Source organism: Verticillium nonalfalfae, assembly GCF_003724135.2.
Source record: "Verticillium nonalfalfae strain VnAa140/NRRL 66861 chromosome Unknown scaffold_17, whole genome shotgun sequence".
In the NCBI taxonomy this organism is placed as follows: Eukaryota; Fungi; Ascomycota; class Sordariomycetes; order Glomerellales; family Plectosphaerellaceae; genus Verticillium; species Verticillium nonalfalfae.
Window position 1 is genome coordinate 127,879 of NW_021167242.1, and position 13,175 is coordinate 141,053.

The following is a 13,175-nucleotide window of genomic DNA, read 5'->3' on the forward strand; positions in this document are numbered from 1 at the left end:
CTCTCGTTGGCGATTGATTGTGCAGATAGTTTGGCGAATTGGTAAGCATTCGTCTTTGATCTTGTCGACTGACTTGGGGAGACCCTGCTGATGTCGTCGACTCCGGTTTTTACGGATGGCCCATACTCTCCATGTACCTTGATTCACGTCTAGTGGTTGCCGAATGATAGATTTGGGCCATGGATCAAAGAGCGTGTAGAAACGGTGGGAGTGACGAGTGATGTGTCTGGGATCTACAGCTGGGCGCAGGGGCCGCTTCGTCACAAATCATGTGCGGAAAGTAACGACTGATTCTACATACCCTGAGGCCATGTGATAGAATTCCTTGCGTAAGATTTTGTGACGTACTTGTTGATATTGGTATAGGCTGCTGTGGGAGGAGTCAGCTGTCAGAAGCCCCTAGAGCCGGATTCGAAGAAGTTGCAAGTCGTCGAGCTGGCCCCAAAAGAACCGTCCTGCAAAGACCGACTTGCATATTGATAGTAAATACATGCCATTAGCTCGTCTTGATGGGCAGTGCACCCCGTACGAGGGGACGGTCCCAGGGGACTCTGCCATGCAGCACCTCGTCAGATTCAATGAAGTCCAAGACAAGTCCACGTTTGAAGCTGGCAGCCGTTCCGTAATCCGTCAGGTAGTTCTTCACGAACTCAAATGGATAGAACCAGCGTGCCAACAGATAATCGCGCCAAGTCGCCCATGCTTGCAGCCGCGTCGACTGTGACGCCACAGCGTAGTCTCTTGCCACCGGCTCGCGCCTTTCCTCCTGGTATCTCTCCAACGTGTTCACAAACAACGTGTCGTCGAACAAGCCACGTCGGGTTTGCGCAGAAAGGACGTGAAGATGATTCACCAAGGAGACAACATCTTGTATACCCGCATTGAGTCCAAGCCCAGCGTTGGGGGTGAATCTATGGCACGCATCCCCTACGAGGGCGACTCGGCCGGCAAAACTCCACGTTTCTGCCGCAGCGACACCTTCTCCAAGGTTATTCATCCCCGAGACAAAAGTTGGTTTGTTCATGATGTCGCTGATATTGAGCTTCTCATGAACGTGCCAATCGCCGAAGCTTTGCGCAAACGCGTTTGCATCTTCGGGGCTGTATGTTACCTTCTTTGCTGATGTCACCGGAAGCCTTTCATACAAGAAAATCCAGGCCTTTTCCTTGCCTGTCAGGTACATGGCTGATCGATTGTGACCCTGTATCTCATAACTCTCGCCAATGTCCGTCTCTCGCTTGAATGAACCCCATAAACATTTGTAAGTGGCCGGGAAAGGGTCCTCTGCGTTGCTTGTGATATCATTGGCAGAATCGAGTGCATTTTGGCCGCTCACAGTCTGCAGAAGGTCGAGCCTGAGATCCCGTATGATGGTGCTGATCCTGGAGTGGACACCATCAGCACCAATGATTAGGGACCCAGTGTACAACGATCCATCGTCACAGTGTGCAGTTGTGCCAGAAGGAGAGATGTCAATACCCGTGACTCTCTTACTGACAAAATACTGAGCCTTGGCTTCATCTGGTAGTGCGTCGAACAGTAGTCTCAGCAGGACGGCACGATGGAAGATGATCAAGCCCGAGCCGTGGCTGCATCGCGTTAGACATCGAAGGGTCGCATGTCAAACAAAGACTTACTTGTCTCGTATCCTAGAAAGAGCATGCGTTCTCTTGAAGCTTTTGCGTGCTGGGTCGAAACTTTGAGAGAGATGAAGTAGTGGAGCGCCGTGATCGATAAGCTTGTCCAAGATGCCTAGCTGGCCAAGCACCCTCAAATTCTGAGGAGTCAAAACAAGACTTGCTCCAGTGTCTGCAAAGACGTCTCGTCGTCTTTCTAGAATGGTGAAGTCGATGCCAGCGCGGTAGAGTGCGTGTGCAGCGACGATGCCACAGGGGCCGCCCCCGACAATAATGACTTTAAGTGGACTCATCGGGTTGATCAATGACTGGGAAGTGACCTTGCAATACGGGTGGGCGTGCTATCACTACTTGCTTGTGGTGCTTGACCGAGTTATGAAGGAGCTGGTCTTGCTCTTGCGAGAGCCATTGTCACGATTGCGCTACATCCCTGACGGATGTCGCCATTGTGGTACTGGGGTCATACGAGTCAGCTTATCAGACCGACCTCGGCGAAGACTCACAATAACGTGCACATCGTACATCTGGACCATACTGGCATGGCCTCTTTCTTCAGCACGGATGAGGTGGAAAAAGATGTTGCCATGGTAGACGCCTTTTGAAGTATCATGATAGTTTACACACTGAACATCATATTACTACAGAAGAGCCCGGATTGGCCTGAACCCCATGTTCTTTATAGCAGGGCGGAAAATAAAACGATGATCAAGTACGACTCCTCGTTCCATATTCTACTTTATAACACGCATTTGCCTTGCTTCATGTGCGCGATTGTATCCGCTAGAGTCTGATCTGCCTCAGGTGATAATTAATGGAAAAGAGTATCATAATACACAAGGGTTCCAAGCTTCCATCGGAGCAATACATCCAATTGTATACTATACTAGACACATTGTTAACCTGTCCGATGACCGTTTCTTCGACAGTGTTGACTTCATCGATATCCGGTGTCTCTTGCTGGCAATCTGATCCACCGTGCGTGAGAGCGCGTAGTGAGGCGTCCGCACACTATCAAAGAGTTCGAGCGCGCAGTTTAGGCTGGAGCTGGGCAGAGGCCCATTCCAGAGCTTCAGCTTAAAAATGGGCATCTTTGAGGGCAAACGCGGTTCTGGCTTTGAAAGCGCTGGATAGAGGATGTGAGGCGTTTCGGAAGAGAACGATGTTTCCTTCACGAACAAAAAAGCCATAGGACTGGCACAGAACTAGTTGTAGCGCTTCAGATTGGAGATCAAGCGCAGAAGCGCTACTGCACTGGTCTATATCACTCGTCAAATGTCTCACGGAGGACCACAGGGTCAACCTCACGGCCCCAGGTGGACCGCTCGGTAGCAGAGGAGCCCGTCGCTCGCACCCGAGAGAAGCACACACGCAGTTACCGAGCTATCCAAACGATGATATGGTGAAGCAAACAATGTCGCAATTTGTACTAAAACATGCCCACGGTCAAGCTCAATGCTCGACATCGACCGAGCTGTCTCATCAGCCGACACTTGACTTACCTACGGAAGTCCTACATAGCTGGGCACTGAAGCATAAATAGGGGAACATGCCGAGCTATTCATTCTGCAGCCTATGGGCAAGGCACTCTCGGATCTCCTAAAATGGAGTCCACAGAGCACGAAAAAAGCTCCTGGGCCAGTTCGCCGAAGAACCCCATGGTACCATCCTTGGCCCCGCGTTATTCGGTAACGACGATCTGGAAAGCAATTAAGAGAGCCCCAATACCGTCCTCTCATTGAAAGATACCTGGCGAGAGTCCCTTAATTCGGCCGCAAGTACACCACGGTGATCGGAGCCGTCAGTGGCATGGCCCTCATCTTTAGCTTTACTGGCTTCAAGACACGAGCTCAAAACGCGGGAATCAGCTGTGCCCGTAGCAAGTGCTCCGTGACGATGTTTCCCTATCACCGATTGGCTGTGGCCAGATTGCTGCATGGCCGTATACTACAGCACTCTATGTACCTACACAGTCGAGGTCTTGCCCTCGTCCCACTGCACGACGGGCAACGGGCTCGCATCATCGTGCAATCGCATCATGGACATTGTGTCTGCCGTTGTAGCCTCTTCTGGAAATACATCAACTGTGGTGCCTCTCTGTGCGCGCGCAGCATTCTTCGGCTGTCTTGAGTCCGACTGCAGCCGTGTTTCCCTTTGAGCCGCAGGGCTGACGAAGCTCTTGATGACAGTGCTGCGACCCAGGGTCTGAACCGTAAAGAGTCAATAGCTCCGCTCTAGGTGTCACGGAAAGGAACTACTCAGCACCAACCCAGCAGCTAAAAAGAAATGGGAGAAAAAAAATATGGAAGCCTTGGAAATTGAGTAGGTATGTGGTTTGTGAGATTTATGGGAAAGGACTCCGCCAAGGCCAAGAGACTCATCAGTCTCTAGAATATTGAAAACCACCATGCATACTTGAATCCAACAAGGGCAAACCTCACAGCCTCGGACTTGGAGATTGGGGTCGGAAAGACTTCTGGTGGGAAGAATCTAATGATAGATCCAAGCTGAGCTGCAATGCGGCTGCTGATCGTGGGTGACAAGTCTCAGCCACAGCACACCAACGGGCAAGAGCCAACTGACGGCGTCGATCACCACCGGCCGGCAGTGCCTTCCCCCACTCCCACACCTTCCAATGTTCCCACACCTCTTTGTCTCGCCTCATCACGAGTCCCCAAAGGCTGCACTCCGCTCCCAACACCGCAGTTTGTCGTTGCCAACTCACCGCTGCTAGATTCTCATCACGTTGTACAATCCTTTTCCTTCTTCCAAACTCTCGCCTGTCATCGCCAAGTAAGCACAGTCAGACCCAGACAAGACCGCCGCCACACACACCTCTGCCTCGCTTGCATCCTGCGCCCTCATGGCCATATCATCACCGTGGAGGCTCTGGCTCGGGCTCGTCCCTTGCCATGCGCACCAACCAACATACATCAGGTATGCATGGGTGAGCAGCATCGCGAGTCGGCTCGCCCTTGGCTCTTGGAAACATAACTGACGACGGCCCAACAGCCGCTGCTTCCGCAGTCCGCCTCGCTTCCCAGCCAGCCAGCACCTCGTGTCAACATTTCCTGCTTTTTGCTCGTCTAGTCCCAACTGTCTGGCTTTCGCCTCCACCAGCCGACATATTGGACATGCACAAGCAATGGCTGCACCCTTCCCGTGGCCCCCTCCCCCGGCTCTCTTCCGTCTCTCTTTCGTGGCTTCATCCCAAGCGGATCGCCCCCGCCCTCCCGTCTGAGACCTCCATCGCTGCGGCCCACGGCCACCAGTATTCCTCATAACCCCCGACAGAAATGTCAAGCTGCCCTTTTGAGGGCTACATACCATCCTGACCCCTCTCATCCCACATCTCTGAAACGCCGACCCGACGATCTGGTTGCTCCTCTCTTTGGCTCTATCCAGCGCAGGGCTCGCTCTGGCTGCAATACGGCCAAATACTGTATGCTCACGCCATCGCCATGTCAAGCAACCAGTATGACAAGGGCGGGCTGGGCCTCTCTTGTCCCGAAGGCGGCCACTTCTACATCTGTGAGGGGGATACCACAGAGTTCATCGGATGCTGCAACTCAAACCCCTGCGGCGACAATGACGGCAACTGTCCTACAAGCGACCTCCGTGTCTCCTCCTTCTCATCCGACCGCTACGCCAACATACCCGCCCAGAGCTGCGATGATGCCCGCGGGGCTCGCATCTGGTGGACGTGCCGGGACAACAAGCCGCCCTTCCTGGGCTGCTGCGCCAGCAACCCCTGCGGCGAGGGCTGCCCGCAGGACCACCTCATCGCCGCCGTCCTGTCGCCCAGCGATGAAGACCGGCTGCCGTTCCTGCCATCGCCAGCAACGACGACGTCGGTCTCTAGCCCGCCCGCCTCGTCATCGACTTCGAGCCCAAGCGGCGGGGCCGGGAGCGGCGGTTCGTCAGGACTGTCGAGCGGTGCTATTGCCGGTATCGCCATCGGTGCCGCTGCCGGAATCGCTATCCTAGCCGTCATCATCTGGGCTTGCTTTCGACGCGCACGGAAGAGTCGAGAGGAGGGCCACACGGAACAACCCACGTTCAGCCCGGAAATGGGCTCTCAAGGTTCGCCCTTTGATAAGACTCGACGTAGGTACCCTCGTATTTCATTTGACCTTTTGTCGTCACAGTCCAGAAAAGGAAACAGAGCATGCCAATACGAACCGTGCTGACCATTCCCAGAATCTCAGCTCAGTTACGCAACAACAGCAATACCACCCTCATACGGCTCGACACCCGGCTCGCCAGAGGGACAGTCCCAGGATGCGCATTACATACATTCACCAACCTCGACGACTCGGACCTACTCGCCCTACAGCCAGCATAAAGATGTCGTGGGTACACATTCTCGCCACATTAGTGTCGTATCCGGCGTGTCTGCCTTGTCTGGAGGCATCGAGTCGAACCTGCACACCGTATCGGAGATTGACGGCATTGAGCGGCAGGCACCCGTGGTTGAGCTGCCAGCTGATGAAGCGCCGCTGAACACACAGATTTCGTCGTCGCCGTCGCCGCCGCCGCCGTTGGGGTCACCAGGGTGGCCTTCGTCAAGGGGGGTGGAGGCGCCGGGCAGTCCGGGGCGGTGGACGACGAGGTAACATGACGACGGCAATGGAGTGATGGATATTTAATTGCTTGGAATTAGGGGAAAATAGCTTGATACCAATTGTAATAACCCACCTGCCGTACGGCAGGTATTCTCAATCGTCCGAGGGGAATGTTTGCGTCTCGCTTGTCCAATGGATTTGGGAGGATGATAACTCATTTTCATTTCGGAGCATTGAACTACGTCCTAGTACGTGTGTAACTTCCGAGTCTAATGGCGCAAGCCACTCCGTCGTTCTCTCTCATCGTACCATATTGCAGCCTTCATTCTATCATTAATCATTTCGCCTCGTCAAAGTTGGGCGAGTCGTAAATATCATCCGGATCTGCCTCCAATTAGTTCAGCGCTCACAGAGTGCGTGCACACGGCGAAGAAAGCTGACCTTTGCCCTCATTGTTGATGAAGTCCCGAATCGTCTCAACGCGGCCATCGATCTCTTTCAACAGTCGGTCCAGCTCCGTCTTCACCTTGTCATTGAATGCGGCCCCGCCGCGAAGCGCCCTCGCCGCGACGTCAAACCGACTGACGCAGTTGACGAGCATCATGTCAAACGGCGTCGTCGTGCTGCCCTCCTCGCGATAGCCCTCAATGCTGATGCGGTCCATGTTCGGCCGGCCGAAAAGCAGGCCCTGCAGCTCGGTGGCGTAGCCGTGGTAGTTGAAGCATACGGGCCTGTCGGCGGTGAACATGGCTATGAACTCGTCGCGCGTCAGGGAGTGCGGGTGGCGCGACTCGGCGACGAGGACCATGAGGTCCGTGACGTTGACGATGCGGATCTTGAGCGACGGGGCCAGCGTGCGCAGGAGCTCGGCGGCCTTGACAACTTCAAAGGTCACCTCGACGCCGATGCCGACGAGGACAACGTCGGGTTGGTCGCCCTCGGCGAGTGGGGTGGAGGCGAAAGGCCAGATGGAGGCGCCGGCCTGGCAATGCTTATCGGCGTCTTCGGGGGAGAGGAAGGTTGTAGTCGGCTGCTTGGAGCCGATCATGAGGTTTACGTAGTTTTTGGACTTCAAACAGTGGTGGACTGTGCTAAGGAAGCAGTTGGCGTCGGGGGGCAGATAGACCTTGGGTCTTGTTAGTGATGGTCCCAAGGGAGGGAATCTTGATGGGACTTGCTCTTGCGGCCTCGGCCTTGATGTTCAGGACGGCTCCGATGAATGAGGGGTTCTGGTGGGAGAAGCCGTTGTGCTCCTGGCGCGCCCAGGTGCTCGTTTCGATGTAGTTGATCGATGCCAGGTCACCGCGCCAGTCAAGCGACTGAGCGATCTTGCTGAACTTGGCGTACTGGACCATCATCGTATGGACGATTCCTTTGAACGTGTTAGTCATACTTGAACGAAGAAATACAGGTGTTCAAATACCTAAGAACGATTCATAGCTGGGAAACAGAGCGACTCGTCCGGTGAGCGTGTAGCCCTGCATGAAGCCCTGGCAGCAGTGCTCTGACAGAATCTCAATGACGCGGCCCCCCTTGTTCCTCGAAAACTCGTCCCACTGGAAGTTGCGCCCCGTATGTTCGAGAACAGCTCCAAACTTGTTGCTTTCCAGCTCGTCGGGTGAGAACATGCGGAAGGTGTGCGGATTGTGTTGGATGACCCGGTCAAGGAACTTAGCCGTCGCCTCCATCTCGCTGTTCTGGTGGCCGCGTTCGACGCCGAATGACTTCCAGTCAGGAAGATCTAGACCGATGTAAGGCTCATGTGTTGGCTTGAACTGGCCAAGTTTCTTCGCGTCCGTTTTGGGGAGAATGTCGAGGATGGTGTTGTTCGGCTTTCCGTCGGTTAAGAGATCGTTAATCTTGTAGTGCGACAGCCACTCCTTGAGATTGCGGAGATGGCTCTCGTCCGTTTTGGCCTTCTTCAAAGGAACCTGGTGCGAGTTGAACGATCCTTCGACAATCTTACCGTCAACCTTTTTGGGTCCGCTCCAGCCCTGGAATTGTGAGTAAGTTGCGACTTTGATAAATCTTTGAGATGGGAGTTCCTACCTTCGGGGTCCTCATCACCAGCATGGGCCATCGGGGCTTAGAAATTGGCTCTCCAAACCGCGCAGCCTTTTGGATCTTCTTAATCTCAGAAAGTGCCCACTCCAGTGCGTTTGCGAGGTCTTCGTTGATATTGGCGAGGTCCTGGACAATGTAGACCTGGTAGCCGTAACCGCTGAAAAGCGAAACTATCTCCTTGTCGTCCATGCAGCCAAAGATGGTGCGCTCGCTAATCTTGAAGCCGTTTACATGGAGGATGGGAATGACGGCGCCAGACTCTTTTGGGTCAATATACTTGATGGCGTGCCAGGCGCTGCTCAAGTTAGCTTTCAGGTTGCAAATCAATGTGGCTCCCGAGAAAGACTCACGCTGCAGTAGGTCCGCTCTCCGCCTCACCATCTCCCACCACGCAAGTGACAATCAGGTCAGGATTGTCCATGACGGCACCAAAAGATACCCCCAGAGCATAGCCGAGCTCGCCGCCCTCGTGGATGGAACCGGGCGTCTCCGAATTGATGTGGCTGGGAAAGCCTCCAGGCACAGAAAACCCGCTGATAAGGTTCGAGAGACCCTTCTTGTTGACGGGATATTGTTTGGGATAGAAACGCTCGAGGGAGCCCTCGAGCCAGAGAGAGGCCAGGGCGGCAGGCGCTCCATGGCCGGGACCGATGACATAGATCATCTCGAGGTCGTGGTTGCGGATCAAGAGATTGAGGTGTGACCAGACCAGAATGAGGCCGGGACACGTCCCCCAGTGACCTTGAGGTATCAGCATCAGTTGAGGAGTAACGGCGGAAGGGCCTTACCGAGGAGTCGTGGCTTGACGTGATCGAACGTGAGGTCTGACTCGAGGAGGGCATTGTCCTGCAGGAAGATCATAGCAGCCGCGATGTAGCAGGCGGCATTCTGGAAGTCTTCAAGTGATTGGGCTACATCTTTGTCAAGTGGCTTTCTCTGGAGCTTGACTGCAAGGTTCAGGACCTCGTCAGGCAGCTGTGACGGCAGCGCCGATGGATTGGGACGGTCGATGACCTCTCCCGGCATTGTGAAACGCGATGATGTGGGCGACTGATTCGTTGAAGGATTGATTGGCCACTTGCAATGAACGAACGCCTACTCAGTTTGTCTTGAAATTATGGTCTGTCAATGATGAATTTCGGTAAATGGGCCAGTGGCAGGGTGGGATTCGATGGCTTGGGTGAATGATCTTCAAGAACACACTGCTGGTGAGATAGAGCGACACGGTTTTTCGGCATGGAGAAACGGCTTCCTCGGAAGCCAGATACCCAGTCTGGCTGGACTGGCTATGGTTCACGTTGTTGATAATGGAGGGAGGTTGAGCAGCGATGACGTCGATGTGGAGGGATAGAGAGCAGGCTGGAGGCGTTTTCTCGAGCTACCACAGCCAGTCAGGACAAGCACGCTCTGTACTCCGGACTTGGCAGTCAATAGTCGCAGGTGGAATTTGGCAACGAGATCGGGATGGAAAGGGAACCCCATAACGTGAGGGCCCTGTTCCCAAATGATTGAGCCATGACGGCGGTGGCCTGGTTGCGTGGGATACACCTCAACCATGATCGTGGCGATGGTGGACAACAAGGGAAAGCTACAGGGGACGGTGCAGCTGTGCCCCTCGCTAAGCCTCGATAGGACTAGCGCTGATGCGCGCTGGAGCTTCAGGCCCGCGCGTCACTCGACGACTGTTCTAGGGTACCTACCTTGAGAACTCGGGTAGGATGCTCCTGCTACATAGCAGATTGACTCGGTGTGCGTCGGTGTAGCTTCCTAGGTTCACATGGCGCGGTGTGGAGCCTTCGGACCAAACGCCCCGGGTCCGGCCCCTCTTCACCTGTCCACCATCGACGAAATACCATGCACACGATTGCAAACACCCATTTGTGACATCAGCATTGCGATCTCGATGCTCGACAGCCCACCATCCTGCAACTGCCGTGTCCCACGTCCGGACGAGATAGTTCTTTGTCAATTGAAAGCATTGCATCTCCGTATCGAATCACAATGTTGCTGTTACCAATCTCCACCCTCGAAGCATCGATGGCGCATCAAACGAGGCATGAGGATGCCCACTGGGACGCGGTCCCAGAGAATCATTGACGTCAACCTTGTGTCTTTCGTTCTCTGTGATACTTCTCAGGCTGTCCATTTAATCACAACGCCGCTCCTACCAAACCAAGGTGGTGCCGTGTAAATCATCCTCCGCAGAATCAGTTCTTCCACGCACTACCACTTAGTCCAGGCAACCCCTTCCTTCGGTCAGTCTTGGCATACCAGAATGGCTCACGTTTCTCAACCTGCTCTCTCTGAAGGCCTCAAGAGGGTACAAGAATCCATCATGGCATCCGCAAACACCGCCACTGGTGGTTCCAACAGCACCAGCAACCCTAAGATCGCCCAGCTTGAGGAGCATTCCAGGACGCCCGCCCAGGACTCGCGGCTCACAACCGACTACGGCGTCAAGCAGAACAACACAGATGATTGGCTCCGTATTGTGAGCGACGACCATACTGGTCCGGGACTCCTCGAAGATAACGCTTCTCGTGAGAAGGTCCGTCAAGTTTGCTTTCCCAGCTCACTCCTGCAGCTGACTTTAACCTCTGGCTAGATCCACCGATTCGATCACGAGAGGATCCCAGAAAGAGTTGTTCACGCAAGGGGTGCAGGTGCACACGGTGTCTTTCGCCTGAAGGAGGCCATCCCTGAACTCACCCACGCCGGATTCCTTACCGACACGTCTCGCGAGACACCCATCTTTGTCCGCTTCTCTACAGTCCTCGGTAGCCGCGGCAGTGCCGATACTGTTCGTGATGTTCGAGGATTTGCTATCAAGTTTTACACCCAAGAAGGCAACCATGATATTGTTGGAAACAACATTCCCGTTTTCTTTATCCAAGGTTGGTGGCTTCCTTCTTTTCGCAGTCCAGCGATCAAAGCTAACGGGACTTCCATAGACGCCATCAAATTCACCGATGTCATCCATGCAAGCAAGCCCGAGCCTGACAATGAGGTCCCTCAAGCCCAGTCCGCCCACAACAACCACTGGGATTTTGTTGCACTGTAAGTTTGTCTCTTCTAGTGAGGTCTATTGGTCAAGGCTGACAGACGCTAGCCACACCGAGGCAACCCACATGTCGCAGTGGACTATGAGCGACCGCTCGATTCCTCGTTCATACCGCATGATGCAGGGATTTGGCGTCAACACCTACACCCTCATCAACGACAAGGGAGAGCGCCACTTCGTCAAGTTTCACTGGACACCTGAGCTTGGCGTCCACTCCCTCGTGTGGGACGAGGCCCTCAAGTTGGCCGGCCAGGACCCCGACTTCCACCGGAAGGACCTCATGGAGGCCATCGAGAATGGCGCGTACCCGAGGTGGAAGTTTGGTATTCAGGTGCTGCCCGAGTCGAGAGAGCACGAGTTTGACTTCGATATCCTCGATGCCACTAAGCTCTGGCCTGAAGATGATGTGCCCATCCGCTATATCGGAGAGCTCGAGCTCAACCGCAATGTCGACGAGTACTTCCCCGAGACTGAGCAGGTCGCTTTCGCCACTGGCCATGCTGTTCCTGGCGTAGGCTTCTCCGATGACCCCCTTCTGCAGGGCCGAAACTTCTCCTACTTTGACACCCAGCTCTCGCGCCTTGGCGTGAACTGGCAGGAGCTTCCCATTAATAAGGCCGTCTGCCCCGTCATGAGCAACAACAGGGATGGCGCAATGCGTCACACCATCACCAAGGGCAAGGCTAACTATTGGCCCAACCGCTTTGAAGCGAACCCTCCAGCGGCCAAGGCTGAGGGTGCGTACATTGAGTACCAGCAGAAGGTAGCTGGCATTAAGGCGCGCACCAAGAGCGCCAAGTTTAAGGAGCATTACAATCAGGCTCAGTTGTTTTACAACAGCATGTCTCAGGTGGAGAAGAACCACATGGTCGCTGCCTTCTCCTTTGAACTCGACCACTGCGATGATCCCGTTGTCTACGAACGATACACTCAGCGCCTCGCCGACATTGATCTCGGCCTCGCTCAAGCCGTCGCCGAGCAGGTTGGTGGTCCTATTCCCCAGAAGGCCGGTCGTCCGAACCACGGTAAGAAGGCCAGTGGCCTCAGCCAGTTTGATTACATGCCGTCGACGCCAACGATAGCCTCGCGCCGCGTCGCCATCGTCATCGCCGACGGCTACGATGCCACAGCCTTCAACGCCGCCAAGGCCGCCGTCACAGCTGCGTCGGCACTGCCCTTCGTCATCGGTACCCGCCGCTCTGAAATTTACCCTGCCGGTGCCGAAAAGAAGCCTGGCAACGGCGTGGTGCCGGCGCACCACCTTGAGGGCCAGCGGTCGACCATGTTTGACGCCCTCTTCATCCCCGGCGGTGAGGAGTCATTTAAGACTCTGCGCAAGAGCGGTCGTGCCATGCACTGGATTCGCGAGGCGTTTGGACACCTCAAGGCCATCGCCGCCACGGGCGAGGCCGTCGAGCTCGTCAATGCTGCCATTGCGCTGCCGGAGATCAAGGTCTCGCAGGGTGGAGTTGAGGAGAACTACGGCGTCATCACACTGAAGGACGTCAAGCATGACAGTCTCAAAGAGAAGGCCGAGATTGCTAAGGACGGTGCTGGATTCCTCGAGCAGTTCTTCTATGCCATTTCGCAGCATCGTGCTTGGGCGCGTGAGCTCGATGGGCTGAATGTCCAGGTAGCCTACTAGAGAGGAGTCGGAGTGACTTTCCTAATACCCCAGATTTTCAAAGTGTCTGACGTCTGACGGAGAAGTTTGCCTGATATGATGTCTGTGACCGTACCAATCCTCCAGGAAAGGCATTATGTATGCTTCATGAACTATTCAACATATGAGTTAAAAGGGTATCTGATCATTTACACCATACGCAAGACTGCCTGTCAACTGTAAAGACT

At 54.6% G+C, this 13,175-nt stretch overlaps 4 protein-coding genes across 4 annotated transcripts; 2 read left to right on the forward strand and 2 right to left on the reverse strand.

Annotated features, from left to right (window-relative positions):
• Positions 1–496: 496 nt before the first annotated feature.
• On the reverse strand, positions 497–2,725 carry D7B24_002721 (uncharacterized protein; the record flags this gene model as incomplete). Its single annotated transcript, XM_028636922.1, has 3 exons — positions 497–1,589; positions 1,638–1,649; positions 2,538–2,725. The coding sequence occupies 3 exons, from the start codon at positions 2,723–2,725 to the stop codon at positions 497–499; spliced, it is 1,293 nt and encodes a 430-aa protein (XP_028497501.1).
• Positions 2,726–5,095: 2,370 nt separating this feature from the next.
• Positions 5,096–6,250, forward strand: D7B24_002722 (uncharacterized protein; the record flags this gene model as incomplete). The annotated part of the gene is made up of 2 exons (XM_028636923.1): positions 5,096–5,741; positions 5,835–6,250. 2 exons carry the CDS (start codon positions 5,096–5,098, stop codon positions 6,248–6,250), a joined length of 1,062 nt encoding a protein of 353 aa, XP_028497502.1.
• A 355-nt stretch (positions 6,251–6,605) lies between these two features.
• Positions 6,606–9,289, reverse strand: D7B24_002723 (uncharacterized protein; the record flags this gene model as incomplete). The annotated part of the gene is made up of 6 exons (XM_028636924.1): positions 6,606–7,325; positions 7,408–7,571; positions 7,623–8,193; positions 8,249–8,558; positions 8,614–9,004; positions 9,052–9,289. The coding sequence occupies 6 exons, from the start codon at positions 9,287–9,289 to the stop codon at positions 6,606–6,608; spliced, it is 2,394 nt and encodes a 797-aa protein (XP_028497503.1).
• A 1,249-nt stretch (positions 9,290–10,538) lies between these two features.
• CAT1 (catalase A) lies at positions 10,539–12,969 on the forward strand (the record flags this gene model as incomplete). Its single annotated transcript, XM_028636925.1, has 4 exons — positions 10,539–10,811; positions 10,869–11,157; positions 11,215–11,320; positions 11,373–12,969. The coding sequence occupies 4 exons, from the start codon at positions 10,539–10,541 to the stop codon at positions 12,967–12,969; spliced, it is 2,265 nt and encodes a 754-aa protein (XP_028497504.1).
• Between the last annotated feature and the right edge of the window lie 206 nt (positions 12,970–13,175).